The 17,660-nt window shown below is 41.3% G+C and overlaps 1 protein-coding gene across 10 annotated transcripts in view; it reads right to left on the reverse strand.

Annotated features, from left to right (window-relative positions):
• PDE8B (phosphodiesterase 8B) overlaps positions 1 to 17,660 on the reverse strand; it is a 303,711-nt gene that overhangs the window by 11,051 nt on the left and 275,000 nt on the right. For all 10 annotated transcript variants that reach the window (XM_077139368.1, XM_077139372.1, XM_077139365.1 and 7 more), the window contains 2 exons: positions 4,914 to 5,034; positions 2,568 to 2,735 (listed from right to left, as the gene is read on the reverse strand). In XM_077139368.1, coding sequence (XP_076995483.1) covers positions 2,568 to 2,735; positions 4,914 to 5,034 — 289 coding nt within the window. The remainder of the gene's footprint in view (positions 1 to 2,567; positions 2,736 to 4,913; positions 5,035 to 17,660) is intronic.

Consider the following 17,660-nt stretch of genomic DNA (forward strand, 5'->3'; position numbering starts at 1 on the left):
CCATTATGGTTTTCAGATTCTATGCTTTGCAACAAATCTTAAGGAACTACCACTTGACAAGTTTTGGTACAGTATCAAAGAACACCACCCTCGATCTCTGAGAAGGCTACTCCTTCCTTTCCAACTATATGAAGCTGGATTATTTCCCTATTCTTCAACCAAAACAACATATTGCAGCAAAGCTGAATACAGAATTAGATACGACAATTCAGCTGTCTTCTGTTAAGCCAGGCATTACGAAAGATGCAAAAATGTGAAACAAGGCTACCCTTTTCACTTAAAAAAAAAAAAAACTACTTAGAAAATATTAATATGCTTTTATGTTAACATATAATGGATTTATTTTTAAGTGACTATTAAATGGCACTGTGCTTTTATATATATTACAACTTTCTCACAATCATAGTGATGTTGCTGCATCTTACAAATGCTGTGACAGAGATTTAGTGAAGTTAAGGAATTTGCCTCAGATTTCTCAGAAATTCTATGATGGAACCAGGACCAGAACTACATCTGATTCTTGGGCATGCTTGATGCAAAAATAAACAATGCTTCTATTCAGGAGTGTGCATCAGAATCACTTCGTTAAAAACACGTGTTTGAAAAAAGCTGTATGATGATACTGTAAACCACTGATTGTACACTTTGGATGATTACATGGTATGAAAATATGTATGAATAATTTAAAAAAAAAGCATATCTTGAACACTCAGAGTTTCGGATTCAGTAAATCCAGCATGAGGTCTAGGGATCTGCACTTTCCACTAGCCCCCAGCATGCAGGGAGAGCCCTGGCTCAAGACCCACTCAAGGATCCACGCAGCTCTTGCAGCATGTGTGCCAATCTGCGTATTACGCACATTTGTGTGTCTGTTCACATGCAGTAAATAAGGCCATATCCACAGAGCTGAATATTAAGATCCACATTTGCTAGTGATACGCTGAGCCAGAGGTCAACTGCTCAGAAGGCTCTGCCCTCAGAAGAATTTGTATCCTTTTTGATTTTTAGGTGACACGGGCTCATATCCCATTCCTTTTTGGGAAAAGGACATATAATCAGGGAGCTTTGTATCAAAAGACTTAAAAGTGATTCTTTTCCATTCCCTGTTCACATACTTTGAGAACAGGTGGGTACAGGATTACAAGTCCTCTCTGTGGGTCCTGGGAAGCCCATTAATGGTCTCCTAGCAGCTTTTGGCTATGCGTCCTCATTTCAGGTCAGTCTATCATAGCCTTAAAATAACCCTTGTTGGTTGAGGTATATAGATTTCCCCCCTCTTCCTTCTGGCAGTCTCAGAACTGCCTGCACTCCTTCTCTTCATTTCAGGGGTTTTCTTCCCAGCCTTGTAAGCTGCAGTTGACGTCCTGGGTCTTCTGCTGGCCACCGCCCCTCCCAGCCCAGCCAGGCACCATCCTACCCGCCGCCCCTCCCAGCCCAGCCAGGCACCATCCTACCCACCGCCCCTCCCAGCCCAGCCAGGCACCATCCTACCCGCCGCCCCTCCCAGCCCAGCCAGGCACCATCCTACCCGCCGCCCCTCCCAGCCCAGCCAGGCACCATCCTACCCGCCGCCCCTCCCAGCCCAGCCAGGCACCATCCTACCCGCCGCCCCTCCCAGCCCAGCTAGGCATCATCCTACCCGCTGCTCCTCCCGCCACAGCCGCACGCCCGCCCCCCCAATTCCTCCTGTGCGGCTGGTGCCGGTCTGCCTGTCGCACACTCACGTCAGTCCCTGGAGCCTCTTCTCTGGGTGTAGGTGATTGTTTCAAATGACATCTTGCTGTCCACTACTTTCTGGCCTTCTCTCCTAAAACTCCTCTTTACACTGCCACAGTCAAATTAAATTACATACTGCTGCTTCTCTTATATAAAATTTTCATTGTCTCTCCTTACTAGTTTTATTCATAATTCTTTGTTTTTCTAGAATGTCCTCTTCCTATGTCCAAATTTCTAAATCCTTCAAAAGCTAGCTCTAACATCACTTCCACAAACTTTCCCTTTAATCTAGAAGACATCTTTTCTGAATTCCCCTAGCACTTAATGTATGCCTCCTTTAGGGGGACTTGTCACTTTTGACCAATGTGTGGACCCATCTGTGTCTAATGAGACCACTAATGGGCTTCCCAGGACCCACAGAGAGAGGACTTGCAGTCCTGTACCCAACTGTTCTCAAAGTATGTGAACAGGGAATGGAAAAGAATCACTTTTTAGTGTTTTGATATAAAAGTTTCTCCCCCACTGGACTGTGAGCTACCCAAGGGCAGGGGTATGTCCTACTCATGTCTTTGTTTCCCCATAATGTAGGGATGATTTCTAGTCTTCGTAGAAGTTCAGGATTCAACAATTTGAGGATGAAAAGATGCTTTCAAAGACCCTGGGAAGGCTCTGGTTAGCAACGTCTGTCAGTCCCTTGAGGAGTCTACTCTAGGCAGGGCCAAGCTGTTTCCTGGTGGCAAGGAGCAGTTGAAGGATTGATAGAGGGTTGCTCAGCTGTAAAAGCCCTGTCTGCTATGACCTGGGGGCCCATCCCCAGAAGAGAAGTGGCGCTCCCCAGAGAGGCAGTGCACCTGTGAAAAGTACTCCTCGGAGATCCTCCCGGCCCATTCGATGCACAGCTCCAGCGGACGGCAGGGGTTGGCCACGTCAGCACACTTGATCATCATGCGCTTGATCAGGAGTTGGTTTTCAGGAAAGTTCTTTCCAACAGGGTTGCACTCACAATCACTGCCCTCAATCTGAAAGACACGTCACATAAGGGACGGTTCAAGGTGATGGCAAACCTATAAAGCTCCCTGACCTGGCAGTCGATGCTGATCACAGAGATACAGGTAGGCCTGGATGGGACTCAGAGCAAAGGGGGGCTTCTCCTTTCCTTAATTCCATGTATAACACACTAACACACTGATACACTCTTGTTGTGGAAAAAAAAAACCCTCAAACAATGAAAAAAATACAGAATTTAAAGGTGAGAATCCTTACACTATCTGTCCATCCCTCACTTCCATCCTCTCCCCCAGAGGTTAACTGCTACAAGCAGTTTTTTTGTTTGTTTTTGAGCAATTTGGTATATTTTAGGAGGACTTTTTACCAGAAAATGCATAAAAGCAGAACTCTGTTTAAAACATTAAAGATGGGGAAATAGCACGTACATCTGACCCTTCTACTATTTCTTCATTTATTCCTACTTATGCCTTCTGTCCCACCCCTGCTCACCCAGCCCCTCCCACCTAGTTTTCTTTCTTTTAAGGCGTGTTGTCTACTCCTGTGTTTTCCCAGTTGTTCTTCCGATTGGACGGTGGGGGTGGAGCCATGCTAGTTTGAGGTACCTGGAGCAGGAGTGGGCCAGGGCAAGAGCAGGTGTGTTTGGCCATACTTAGGACTGGTTGGTCATATCCCAGTATGTACCTAGTGACCGATATCCCTGGCCCTGAGCCATGTGGCCAGTTCTTCAAATAGGTTTTAGTAAATGCAGCGACAGGTCAGTTATACAGAACCTGGAATATTGCTATTCTCCACTTTCAAAGACACTAGCACATTGGGTGAGAACAGTTAATTCGCTCTCCAGAGCTCTGCCAGGCCAAAAGACTGCAGGACATTTAATATTTTTTGTCTGTTGTACTTTCAGATTGGGTGTACTTATTAGACTGTTAGTGAGCAGAATATGTTCCAAAGGTTTTTGCTGTTTTGATTACTTACCGTTAGGAAGATCCTGCTTACTATAGATACTTTGGTAAATAATAAATCTCAAAACAGAGTTGGGGACTTAACTTGGATAATGTAATGGGTATAAATCTAAATTCTGTGATTCTGTATAATTCTTCCCTTTAGCTCCTATGATCCTTCCTTCTGTAAGTAATCTGTGGAAGGAGAGGCTCCAGGCATTGTCCTGGAATCTCTGGGGGAGGCGGGGGGTGGGACTGAACACAGGTGAAGCAGGTGCCGTCCCTCTACGCAGGCTGGCCATGTGATGGCTTCGACACAGTCTCCTTTCTGACTATCATTTCATCATCCATCCAACTATCCTACCTTTTCTGCTCAGCAGTAGTGAACAGAAAACTTTTCTACTTTTACTTGGCTGTAAACAGCCTCGGGTTTCAGAGGGCAGTCGGTCTTATTTTAAACCTTAAAAATACAAACCTTTTGTCCCATGTTCCTAAAACCCAAATATGTAGGGATTTTATGGCAGCTCCAAGCTACACAAGAAAGTTTAAAAAAAGGAAAAAGGAAATTTTCAAAGTTTTACTGTGTGGCCATCATTTGTATTCACACTGCCTTAGAATTCCCTTGGAAAATCATATTATAGAAATATGTGGGATAAAACAAATGATTTGGTGCTTTTTAATTCACAAACTTGTCCCAATAAATAGAAAATATCCCCCCTGAGAAATATGAATAATTATGATCATTTAATCCAGAAATTATAGAAAATGAAATGCTTTTATTTTAAACTAGTCACTCCCAAATTTACTATAGTCTTCAGGTACTGGTATGCTTTTAATGCAAATCAGCAGGGATATAGTTCTGTAAAGTACTCTCTAACTTTCAGGTCTCCCAAGAGCTCAAAGAAAAGAGAATTAAAAGGGATTTGGGATCCCCTAAAGCAACACCATTTACATCCTACTCTCTGCTAACAATAGGCTCCCTCCATTGTGTTCTTGGGACCTAGCTCCTCCTGTCGCTCCTGGCTTTATCTCAAGACCCTTCTACCTGGGAGCTCAGAGTTGCTGTGGACGGTGTCAATCTTTTTTTTGTCCCCAGGGAAAACACGTGGCCAGTACTTTTAGTCCTGCCTGCCTTCTCTACCAGTGCCAAGCATTCAGGAGGGAGAGAAGATGCTTTGAGGCCAGAGTGGCCTCAAAATATCATATCCTGAAAATAACCTCTGCTGCATCTATCACAGGGGAAATGCTTACCTCGGCTGCCATTGGTTTGTTGATGCTGTTCACAAATTTGTTCACATGTTCAAAGTGTTTTGTCATCTCTGTTGCCAAAACCATGTCAATAATAGCCTGGCGCAGTGTTCGATAATGGTTCCTAAAATAACCAGACAGCAAAGGGCTTTGTTCACATCATGTCCAGAATTAGAACAGTTCTGCTGTCATTTTACCACACTTCCCACAACCTAGGAGCAATCTGGGGACACAAGAGTCGACCTGCTTGTCCTCCCACTGAACCAGAACTTGTAGACACTATTCAATTTTCCCTGAAGATAGTTTTCTCATATAGCTTATGAGTATTAAAAAAATAAAGTACCCATTATATGGTTGGGACTTATATCACAAGGCAATTCCCTTCTCCCTTCGCTTAGCCATATTGAAACAGTGAGGTGGAAGGAAATGACAAATTCCTACCTCCCAAGGCTGGTACTGCAACCCAATGAACTGCCCCACTGTATTCAATGCAGACCCAGTGACAGTTCATCTATGGAGTTCTCTGTCCATCTACAGAGAACTTTCATGATGGCACTGGAAGATTGTTTTCCCTCTTAGAAGCAGTTCCCTAGACTGCAACTAAATAGAAGTTGTAATGGATGAAGGAACAATCTTGTCCAAAAGTACTGACTAATTCTTAGCATCTTTTTCTAGTCTTAAGAGCCCATATGGAGGGGTGAATCAAATGGCTATTGGAAAAAATTCTTTCTGCAAAAGTTTTGTAGCCAACCTACATGGTACTGATGGAACTTAAGTTAAAGCTAACAGGCCTCCATTTTTTCTCAGATTTCTGGGGGCCAAACTGATCGGTTCACGTTGACGGGTGGTCTCGAGGCCTGACTGAGCTCTGTGCTCTCTGTACACTACAGAGCCTTCCAGCCCAGCTTTGTGGGAAATGCTTATAGCCTGACTACAGGGGTGCTGGGAAGCAGGAGGAATTGCTCAAGTCCATTCATGTATGACCAGCTCTCACCCAGGAGAGAGTCCAGCGGCCGAAGGGGACCTGTTCAATCCCATGGGCTCTAGCAGCTCTGCTGGGACCTGTAGAGTACAGCCTCCTTAGGAAGTAGGATTTTAGGTGGCCACACACTGAGCTCAAGAAAGACGGGGGAGGATATATCTTCCTTGGGTTACATAAGACAGTATGTCCTTCCAGAAGATAAAACTATCTGCTGTAGTATTATTGTATTATTAGTTACACAATCAATACTCATATATGCTTTGCGGTGTATGAAACATTTTTGTGGACTCACTGGAGGCCAAATAAAATTTAAAAAGATGAAAGCAGGTGAAGAGGGTAGAATAGGATAGGCAGAACTCATTCCTCCACCACAAAACAACTAGAGAACAGGCAGAAAACAGCCTAAGCAGCTGTTCCAGGGTCCGGCTGATAAGAAGGAACTCTGCATTATATAAGGAAGACCTGGATGGAAAAGTGGAGAAACTAGGATTGGGAAATTGGGGTGAGTGTATTCAAGCGCAGTCGCCCATAAGATCCACCACTGCACAATGGCTGGTTCAGGCAGCTGAAATGCAGCAAACCTCTGCGTCAGAGGGGTTAGGGGGCAATCCTCTCAGACATGCAGCCTGACCTTCCCTCACGGGAACCCGAGGGCCAGGAGACTCCACACGTATTAGAGACACTGCTGCAGTGCCCAGTGCCCAGCCTCCCAGTCTGAGGGAGGCGCTGCAGGCGCCTGGACTTGGGGAGAACGGGAAGCCCTCCCCTCAGGGGGAGAGGGTGATGCAGTGCAGGGCTGGCCTAACAACTGGCCAGTGAGACACACGCTGGGCTCTGGGTTCCTGTTTTGACCTTTTATACACTGGGGTTCAGGGCGCTCACTGCATCCATGAGTGGAGAGGCAGAGTAAGGAAGCTGCATGGCAACGCTGGGTGCCCTTCCCCCATCCAAAAGCAAAGCATGGGATACTGGCGACTGGCTGAAGTCACACCTCCCTGTCCTGCAGCCCTGAGTCCTTCAAACGGGAGTGTGGGGACCACAGACCCATTGCACTTACAAGCTGGAGTGTTTTCCATGGTGCCCAGTGCCCAAGCCTGGATCCTGCCCAGTGGGTGCTGCCCTCAGGGAGAGGCGGGTGTGGGGAGAGGTGGCTCCAGCAAAGGGCTTTGTTCACATCATGTCCAGAATTAGAACAGTTCTGCTATCATTTCACCACAGTTCCCACAACCTAGCCGTCTGCTGGTGGGTTGGGGAAAGTTGAGCCTGGCAAGCCACGGCTCAGCCTCCAACAGAGGTTTAAAAAGGGCTGCTCCCCTCAGGTCGGCCCTGACCTTGCTCTGGCTGGAAATTACTACAAAACCAAGTGCCAAAGGAGACCTTCAACGCAAACCCACATGGAAACAAAAGATTAGACGAGCAAGGGAAAGCAACTTTCAAAATAACCTTATCAAGATAATTAAATGTTAAGAAACCAACCACAAAAAAATCACAGACCATATGAAGAAGAAAGAAGATACGGCCAAGCCAGACGATCAAAACAGAAAGTTGGACGAGACAGAATTTGGGACAACCAAGATGTTCATACAAATCTCTTAAATAATTTCAACGAATTGTCTAAAGAGATAAAGAACACCAAGAAGATGCTAGAAAAGCATAAAGAATTTGAAACAATAAATAGACAGCAGATCTATGGAAATGAAAGAAATTGTAGATCAAATTAAAAATATACTAGAGACATACAACAGCAGATTTGAGGAGGCAGAACAAAGAGCAAGTGAAGGAGAGGACAGGAAATTTGAATGTATAAAAGAAAAATGGTAAAAAAAAAATAGAAAATTTTAAATTGGGTCTCAGGGAAATGAGGAACAATATGAAATACATAATATAATAATCACTGATGTCCAAGAAGGAGAAGAGAAAAATGCGAGGGAGGTCAAGGAGATAACTGGGAAAAACTTCCCAACCCTTATAAAGACATAAATATGCAAATCAAAGAAACCCAATGAATTCCAAACAGACATACTCCAAGATACATGCTAATTAAACTGTCCAATGCTGTCGAGAGTCCTGAAAGCAACAAGAGAAAAGCAATTCATCACATACAAGGGAAGCCACGTAAAACTCAGCGCTGACTACTCATCGGGCACCACGGAGGTAAGAAGCCAGTGGTATGACTGATTCTGAAAAAGAAAACTTGCCAGCCAAGAATTTTTTTTTTAATCATTTAATTTTAACAATTTGAAGATATTGGAAAGGTTTTTCACCCCCCCTTAATTGCAGTTTTTTCTTTTTTTTTTATTAGTTAAAAAAAATTAACAAACAAAACATTTGGAAATCATTCCATTCTACATATATAATCAGTAATTCTTAATATCATCACATAGTTTCATATTCATCATTTCGTAGTACATTTGCATCAACTTAGAAAAAGAAATAAAAAGACAACGGAAAAAGAAATAAAATGATAATAGAGAAAAAAAAATTATACGTACCATACCCCTTACCCATCGCTTTCATTTACCACTATTTCAAACTGAATTTATTTTAACATTTGTTCCCCCTATTATTTATTTTTATTCCATATGTTCTACTCTTCTGTTGATATAGTAGCTAAAAGGAGCATCAGACATAAGGTTTTCACATTCACAGAGTCTCACTGTGAAAGCTATATCATTGTTCAATCATCATCAAGAAACATGGCTACTGGAACACAGCACTACATTTTCAGGCAATTCCCTCCAGCCTCTCCACTACATCTTGAACAACAAGGTGATATCTACTTAATGCGTAAGAATAACCTCCAGGATTGTTGTCCACACTGCTTGTGAGAATATCAAGAATTCAACTTGGGGAAGTTGAATTTCTCCCCACTCTCACCATTCCCCGAAGGGGGCTTGCAAATACTTTTCCAGTCACTGACCAAATCATTCTGGGATTCATTGGGGGATCACTCTGGACAAGCCAACAAAATCTCATGTGCTACCTGACATTCCAAGTACTTATGACATTCAATCAAACTATCTACATGAGTTATATTAGGAAATGCTCTAGTCAAAATCTAAATTTTGTAACAAATAAATATTTTTTGCTTTAGTCTTACACATAATGTGACACTTTGAGGTATTAGTTATCATCTATTTTCAGCACCCTGCAATAATGACAATCCTTTGTTCTTCCTCATGCAAAAACATTTTTAAAATTTGTACACTGTACATTTCACTATTATTATACACTCTAGGTCTTCCTAGATTATACCATCTCGATCTTTACCATCTATCTTTCTTTCTGATTTCCTTTATGTCCCCAGCACTCCTCCCTCTATCATTCTCACATGCAGCTTCATTCAGTGTTTTAACATAATTACATTACAGTTAGGTAGTATTGTGCTGTCCATTTCTGAGTTTTTCTATCCAGTCCTGTTGCACAGTCCGTATCCATTCAGCTCCAATTACGCACTATCTTACCCTATTTCTATCTCCTGATGGTCTCTGTTACCAATGACATATTGCAAGTTTATTCACTAATGTCGGTTCATATCAGTGAGACCATACAGTATTTGTCCTTTAGTTTTTGGCTAGTCTCACTCAGCATAATGTCTCTAGGTCCATCCATGTTGTTACATACTTCATAAGTTTATTCTGTCTTAGAGCTGCATAAGATTCCATCGTATGTATATACCACAGTTTGTTTAGCCACTTGTCTGTTGATGGACATTTTGGCTGTTTCCATCTCCTTGCAATTGTAAATAATGCTGCTATAAACATTGGTGTGCAAATGTCCGTTTGTGTCTTTGCCCTTAAGTCCTCTGAGTAGATACCTAGCAATGGTATTGCTGGGTCGTATGGCAATTCTATACTCAGCTTTTTGAGGAACCGCCTAACTGCCTTCCACAGTGGTTGCACCCTTTGACATTCCCACCAACAGTGGATAAGTGTGCCTCTTTCTCCACATCCTCTCCAGCACTTGTCATTTTCTGTTTTGTTGATAATGGCCATTCTGGTGGGTGTGAGATGATATCTCATTGTGGTTTTGATTTGCATTTCTCTAATGGCCAGGGACATTGAGCATCTCTTCATGTGCCTTTTGGCCATTTGTATTTCCTCTTCTGAGAAGTGTCTGCTCAAGTCTTTTCCCCATTTTGTAATTGGATTGGCTGTCTTTTTGTTGTTGAGTTGAACAATCTCTTTTTAAATTCTGGATACTAGACCTTTATCTGATATGTCGTTTCCAAATATTGTCTCCCATTGTGTAGGCTGTCTTTTTACTTTCTTGATGAAGTTCTTTGATGCACAAAAGTGTTTAATTTTGAGGAGCTCCCATTTCTTTCTTTCTTTCTTCAGTGCTCTTGCTTTAGGTGTAAGGTCCATAAACCAGCCTCCAATTATAAGATTCATAAGATATCTCCCTACATTTTCCTCTAACTGTTTTATGGTCTTAGACCTAATGTTTAGATTTTTGATCCATTTTGAGTTAACTTTTATATAAGGCGTGAGATACGGGTCCTCTTTCATTCTTTTGCATATGGATATCCAGTTCTCTAGGCACCATTTATTGAAGAGACTGTTCTGTCTCAGGGGAGTTGGCTTGACTGCCTTATCAAAGATCAAATGTCCATAGACGAGAGGGTCTATATCTGAACACTCTATTCGATTCCATTGGTCAATACATCTATCTTTATGACAGTACCATGCGGTTTTGACCACTGTGGCTTCATAATATGCCTTAAAGTCCAGCAGTGTGAGACCTCCAGCTTCGTTTTTTTTCCTCAAGATACTTTCAGTAATTCGGGGCACCCTGCCCTTCCAGATAAATTTGCTTATTGGTTTTTCTATTTCTGAAAAGTAAGTTGTTGGGATTTTGATTGGTATTGTGTTGAATCTGTAAATCAATTTAGGTAGAATTGACATCTTAACTACATTTAGTCTTCCAATCCATGAACATGGTATGCCCTTCCATCTATTTAGGTCTTCTGTGATTTCTTTTAACAGTTTCTTGTAGTTTTCTTTGTATAGGTCTTTTGTCTCTTTAGTTAAATTTATTCCTAAGTATTCTATTCTTTTAGTTGCAATTGTACATAGAATTCATTTCTTGATTTCCCCCTCAGCTTGTTCATTGCTAGTGTATAGAAACACTACAGATTTTTGAATGTTGATCTTGTAACCTGCTACTTTGCTGTACTCGTTTATTAGCTCTAGTAGTTTTGCTGTGGATTTTTCAGGGTTTTCGACATATAGTATCATATCATCTGCAAACAGTGATAGTTCTACTTCTTCCTTTCCAATTTTGATGCCCTGTATTTCTTTTTCTTGTCTAATTGCTCTGGCTAGAACTTCCAACACGATGTTGAATAACAGTGGTGATAGTGGACATCCTTGTCTTGTTCCTGATCTTAGGGGGAAAGTTTTCAATTTTTCCCCATTGAGGATGATATTAGCTGTGGGTTTTTCATATATTCCCTCTATCATTTTAAGGAAGTTCCCTTGTATTCCTATCTTTTGAAGTGTTTTCAACAGGAAAGGATGTTGAATCTTGTCGAATGCCTTCTCTGCATCAATTGAGATGATCATGTGATTTTTCTGCTTTGATTTGTTGATATGGTGTATTACATTAATTGATTTTCTTATGTTGAACCATCCTTGCATACCTGGGATGAATCCTACTTGGTCATGATGTATAATTCTTTTAATGTGTTGCTGGATTCGATTTGCTAGAATTTTGTTGAGGATTTTTGCATCTATATTCATTAGAGAGATTGGTCTGTAGTTTTCTTTTTTTTGTAATATCTTTGCCTGGTTTTGGTATGAGGGTGATGTTGGCTTCATAGAATGAATTAGGTAGCTTTCCCTCCACTTTGATTTTTTTGATGAGTTTGAGCAGAGTTGGTACTAATTCTTTCTGGAATGTTTGGTAGAATTCACATGTGAAGCCGTCTGGTCCTGGACTTTTCTTTTTGGGAAGCTTTTGAATGACTGATTCAATTTCTTTACTTGTGATTGGTTTGTTGAGGTCATCTATTTCTTCTTGAGTCAAAGTTGGTTGTTCATGCCTTTCTAGGAACTTGTCCATTTCATCTACATTGTTGTATTTATTAGCATAAAGTTGTTCACAGTATCCTATAATTACCTCCTTTATTTCTGTGGGGTCAGTGATTATGTCTCCTCTTCCATTTCTGATCTTATTTATTTGCGTCCTCTCTCTTCTTCTTTTTGTCAATCTTGCTAAGGGCCCATCAATCTTGTTGATTTTCTCATAGAACCAACTTCTGGTCTTATTGATTTTCTCTATTGTTTTCATGTCCTCAATTTCATTTATTTCTGCTCTAATCTTTGTTATTTCTTTCCTTTTGCTTGCTTTGGGGTTAGTTTGCTGCTCTTTCTCCAGTTCTTCCAAGTGGACAGTTAATTTCCGAATTTTTGCCCTTTCTTCTTTTCTGATATAGGCATTTAGGGCAATAAATTTCCCTCTTAGCACTGCCTTTGCTGCATCCCATAGGTTTTGATATGTTGTGTTTTCATTTTCATTCACCTAGAGATATTTACTAATTTCTCTTGTAATTTCTTCCTTGACCCACTGGTTGTTTAAGAGTGTGTTGTTGAGCCTCCACGTATTTCTGAATTTTCTAGCACTCTGCCTATTATTGATTTCCAACTTCATTCCTTTATGATCTGAGAAAGTGTTGTGTATGATTTCCATCTTTTTAACTTTGTTGAGACTTGTTTGTGACCCAGCATATGATCTATCTTTGAGAATGATCCATGAGCACTTGAGAAAAAGGTGTATCCTGCTGTTGTGGGGTGTAATGTCCTATAAATGTCTGTTAAGTCTAGCTCATTTATTGCAATATTCAAATTCTCTGTTTCTTTATTATCCTCTGTCTAGATGTTCTGTCTAGATGTATTGATGAGTGGGGAATTGAAGTCTCCAACTATTATGGTAGATGTGTCTATTTCCCTTTTCAGTATTTGCAGTGTATGCCTCATGTATTTTGGGGCATTCTGGTTCGGTGCATAAATATTTATGGTTGTTATGTCTTCTTGTTGAATTGTTCCTTTTATTAGTAGATAGTATTCTTCTTTGTCTCTTTTAACTGTTTTATATTTGAAATCTAATTTGTTGGATATTAGTATAGCTACTCCTGCTCCTTTCTGGTTGTTATTTGCATGAAATATCTTTTCCCAACCTTTCACTTTCAACCTATGTTTATCTTTGGGTCTAAGATGAGTTTCCTGTAGACAGCATATAGAAGGATCCTGTTTTTGTTTTTTTTTTTTTTTTTAATTTTTTTATTAATCAAAAAAAAGAAAAGAAATTAACACAACATTTAGAAATCATTCCATTCTACACATGCACTCAGTAATTCCTAGTATCATCACATAGATGTATGATCATCATTTCTTAGTACATTTGCATCGATTTAGGAAAAGAACTAGCAAAACAGCAGAAAAAGATATAGAATGTTAATATAGAGAAGAGAATTAAAATAATAATACTAATAATATATATATATATAAAAAGGAAAAAGAAAAAAACAAAAACAAAAGATACAAACACACAAACAAACAAACGAAAAACCATATTTCAGGTGCAGCTTCATTCAGTGTTCCAACCTAGTTACATTACACTTAGGTATTATTGTGCTGTCCATTTTTGAGTTTTTGTATCTAGTCCTGTTGCACAGTCTGTATCCCTTCATCTCCAATTACCCATTATCTTACCCTGTTTCTAACTCCTGCTGGTCTCTGTTACCAATGATATAGTCCAAGCTGATTCTCGAATGTCGGTTCACATCAGTGGGACCATACAGTATTTGTCCTTTAGTTTTTGGCTAGACTCACTCAGCATAATGTTCTCTAGGTCCATCTATGTTATTACATGCTTCATAAGTTTAGTCTGTCTTAAAGCTGCATAATATTCCATCGTAGGTATACGCCACAGTTTGTTTAGCCACTCGTCTGTTGATGGGCATTTTGGCTGTTTCCATCTCTTTGAAGTTGTAGATAATGCTGCTATAAACACTGGTGTGCAAATGTCCGTCCGTGTCTTTGCCCTTAAGTCCTTTGAGTAGATACCTAGCAGTGGTATTGCTGGGTCGTAATCCATTCTGCCATTCTATGTCTTTTGATTGGGAAATTCAGTCCATTAACTTTTAGTGTTATTACTGTTTGGATAATATTTTCCTCTACCATTTTGGCTTTTGTATTATATATATCATATCTGATTTTCCTTCTTTCTACACTTTACTCCATACCTCTCTCTTCTGTCTTTTCGTATCTGACTCTAGTGCTCCCTTTAGTATTTCTTGCAGAGCTGGTCTCTTGGTCACAAATTCTCTCAGTGACTTTTTGTCTATAAATGTTTTAATTTCTCCTTCATTTTTGAAGGACAATTTTGCTGGATATAGGAGTCTTGGTTGGCAGTTTTTCTCTTTTAGTGATTTAAATATATCATCCCACTGTCTTCTAGCTTCCATGGTTTCTGCTGAGAAATCTACACATAGTCTTATTGGGTTTCCCTTGTATGTGATGGATTGTTTTTCTCTTGCTGCTTTCAAGATCCTCTCTTTCTCTTTGACCTCTGACATTCTAACTAGTAAATGTCTTGGAGAACGCCTATTTGGGTCTAATCTCTTTGGGGTGCGCTGCACTTCTTGGATCTGTATATTTAGGTCTTTCATAAGAGTTGGGAAATTTTCAGTGATAATTTCTTCCATTAGTTTTTCTCCTCCTTTTCCCTTCTCTTCTCCTTCTGGGACACCCACAACACGTATATTTGTGCGCTTCATATTGTCATTCAGTTCCCTGATTCCCTGCTCAAGTTTTTCCATTCTTTTCCCTATAGTTTCTGTTTCTTTTTGGAATTCAGTTGTTCCATCCTCCAGTTCACTAATTGTAGCTTCTGTCTCTTTAGATCTACCATTGTAGGTATCCATTGTTTTTTCCATTTTTTCTTCTTTGTCCTTCACTCCCACAAGTTCTGTGATTTGTTTTTTCAGATTTTCTATTTCTTCTTTTTGTTCAGCCCATATCTTCTTCATGTCCTCCCTCAATTTATTGATTTGGTTTTTGAAGAGTTTTTCCATTTCTGTTCGTATATTCAGCATTAGTTGTCTCAGCTCCTGTATCTCATTTGAACTATTGGTTTGTTCCTTTGATTGGGCCATATCTTCAATTTTCCGAGCGTCATCCATTATTTTCTGCTGGTGTCTGGGCATTTGATCAGATCTCCCTGGGTGTGGGACCCAGCTGGTTGAAAGGTTTTTCTGTGGAATCTCTGGGCTCTGTTTTTCTTTTCCTGCCCAGTAGGTGGCGCTCGTGGCGGTCGTTTGTCTGCGGTGCAGTCAGCCCGGGAAACCGCGCGTGGAGGCGGGGGTCGCTGGCCGTGGCTTGGGGGAGTGCCGGTCCAAATTGCCCAGCTGGCCCGAGACGCCAAGCGTGACGGGAGGGCCCCGCTATCCAATGTTCCCAGTCAGACCGGGGAGCCACGTGCGTGGAGGGGACCCCAGACGCCAGCCACCCCAGCCGGGAAAACGTGCACCCCTCGGGTATCTCACAGCAGTGGATTCTCCCTACCCGTTCAGCCGTTCCAGAATGGGGTACGCTGTCTTTTTTGGTCTCTGTCATGACTCCGGGAGCTGTTTTGTATTGTTTCTGTTTCTTTAGTTGCTTTTCTGGAGGAGGAACTAAGACCCGCGCGTCTTACTAAGCCGCCATCTTCTCCGGAAGTCAGGATCCTGTTTTTTAATCCATTCTGCCAGTCTATATCTTTTGATTGGGAAATTCAGCCCATTAACATTTAGTGTTATTACTGTTTGGGTAGTACTTTCTCTACCATTTTGCCTTTTGTATTATATATATCATATCTGACTTTCCTTCTTTCTACACTCTTCTCCATGCCTCTCTCTTCTTTTTGTATCTGACTCTAGTGCTCCCTTTAGTATTTCTTGCAGAGCTGGTCTCTTGGTCACAAATTCTCTCAGTGACTTTTTGTCTGAGAATGTTTTAATTTCTCCCTCATTTTTGAAGGACAATTTTGCTGGATATAGGAGTCTTGGTTGGCAGTTTTTCTCATTTAGTAATTTAAATATATCATCCCACTGTCTTCTAGCCTCCATGGTTTCTGCTGAGAAATCTACACATAGTCTTATTGGGTTTCCCTTGTATGTGATGGATTGCTTCTGTCTCGCTGCTTTCAAGATCCTCTCTTTCTCTTTGACCTCTGATATTCTAACTAGTAAGTGTCTTGGGGAACGCCTATTTGGGTCTAATCTCTTTGGGGTGTGCTGCACTTCTTGGATCTGTAATTTTAGGTCTTTCATAAGAGTTGGGAAATTTTCAGTGATAATTTCTTCCATTAGTTTTTCTCCTCCTTTTCCCTTCTCTTCTCCTTCTGGGACACCCACAACACGTATATTTGTGCGGTTCACATTGTCCTTGAGTTCCCTGATACCCTGTTCAAATTTTTCCATTCTTTTCCAGATAGTTTCTGTTTCTTTTTGGAATTCAGATGTCCCATCCTCCAGTTCACTACTTCTAACCTCTGTCTCTTGAAATCTACCATTGTAGGTTTCCATTGTTTTTTTCATCTCTTCTACTGTATCTTTCATTCCCATAAGTTCTGTGATTTGTTTTTTCAGACTTTCCGTTTCTTCTTTTTGTTCATTCCTTGCCTTCTTCATGTCCTCCCTCAATTTACTGATTTGGTTTTTGAAGAGGTTTTCCATTTCTGTTCGTATATTCAGAATTAGTTGTCTCAGCTCCGTTATCTCATTTGAACTACTGGTTTGTTCCTTTGACTGGGCCATATCTTCAATTTTCCTGGTGTGATTTGTTATTTTTTGCTGGTGTCTGGACATTTGATTACCTTAATTAGCTTATTCTGGAGATTACTTTCACTTATCTTACCTAGGGTTTTCTTGCTAGATGAGTTTGTTAGTTATCTGTTCATTGACCTTCAGTTCAGCTTTTTCTGGGCCTCTAGCTTAAGTTTTGTTTAACAGAGGGTAATTTTTCAGTTGTTTTCTTGTTTCTTGTCCTGCTTGTAATGTGCCTTTTCCCTCCCCACCCTTAGGAGGGTCTACATAGGTATTACAGACTCCAGCCGGGTTTTCCCGGACTAAGCTAGCCTCCTTTTGGGGGTAAGGAATCACCTGCGTTAGTTTTCCCTGCGTGTGAGATCCAGCAGGTTGAACGACTTTCCGGTAAAGTCTCTGGGCTCTGTTTTTCTTATCTTGCCCAGTATGTGGCGCTTGTCTGCCTGTGGGTCCCACCAGCAAAAGATGTTGTGGTCCTTTAGCTTTGGAAGGCTCTCCCTGCTGGGGGCGTGGTGGAGACAGAGGAAAGGTTGTAGGCTGGTTTTAATGGCTTCAAATTGCGAAGCCCTGGGGTCTGAATTCCTTGAGAAAGAGATTCCACCTGAGTTGTGTTTCACCCATCCCATGGGGAAGGTTCAGGTGGGAGACAGCCCTGAAAGCAGCCTGTTTCTGCGTTTGGGGCAGTTGCAGCTGAATCCAGAGGCAGCCAAGCCTCTGTAGAAACTGCCTCAGAAGGCTCCGTTTCGTCCCCATTCCTCTTTTTCGGTTAGCCCAATAGGCGACCTCCGCCTTGACCAGTTTCGCCTGAGCTCGGGGCCTATTTATAGTATTCAGAATTTGTTTATTAATGCCACAATTGGTGTTTGGTTGGACTTAGTTCCTGCTACTGTTAGAGACTCTTTCCTTTCCCTCCCGGAAACCACCTGTCGGGGAGGGGCGCTGGGCGCCATGGCTTGGG

Source organism: Tamandua tetradactyla, chromosome 21 (genome assembly GCF_023851605.1).
Source record: "Tamandua tetradactyla isolate mTamTet1 chromosome 21, mTamTet1.pri, whole genome shotgun sequence".
Taxonomy (NCBI): domain Eukaryota; kingdom Metazoa; phylum Chordata; class Mammalia; order Pilosa; family Myrmecophagidae; genus Tamandua; species Tamandua tetradactyla.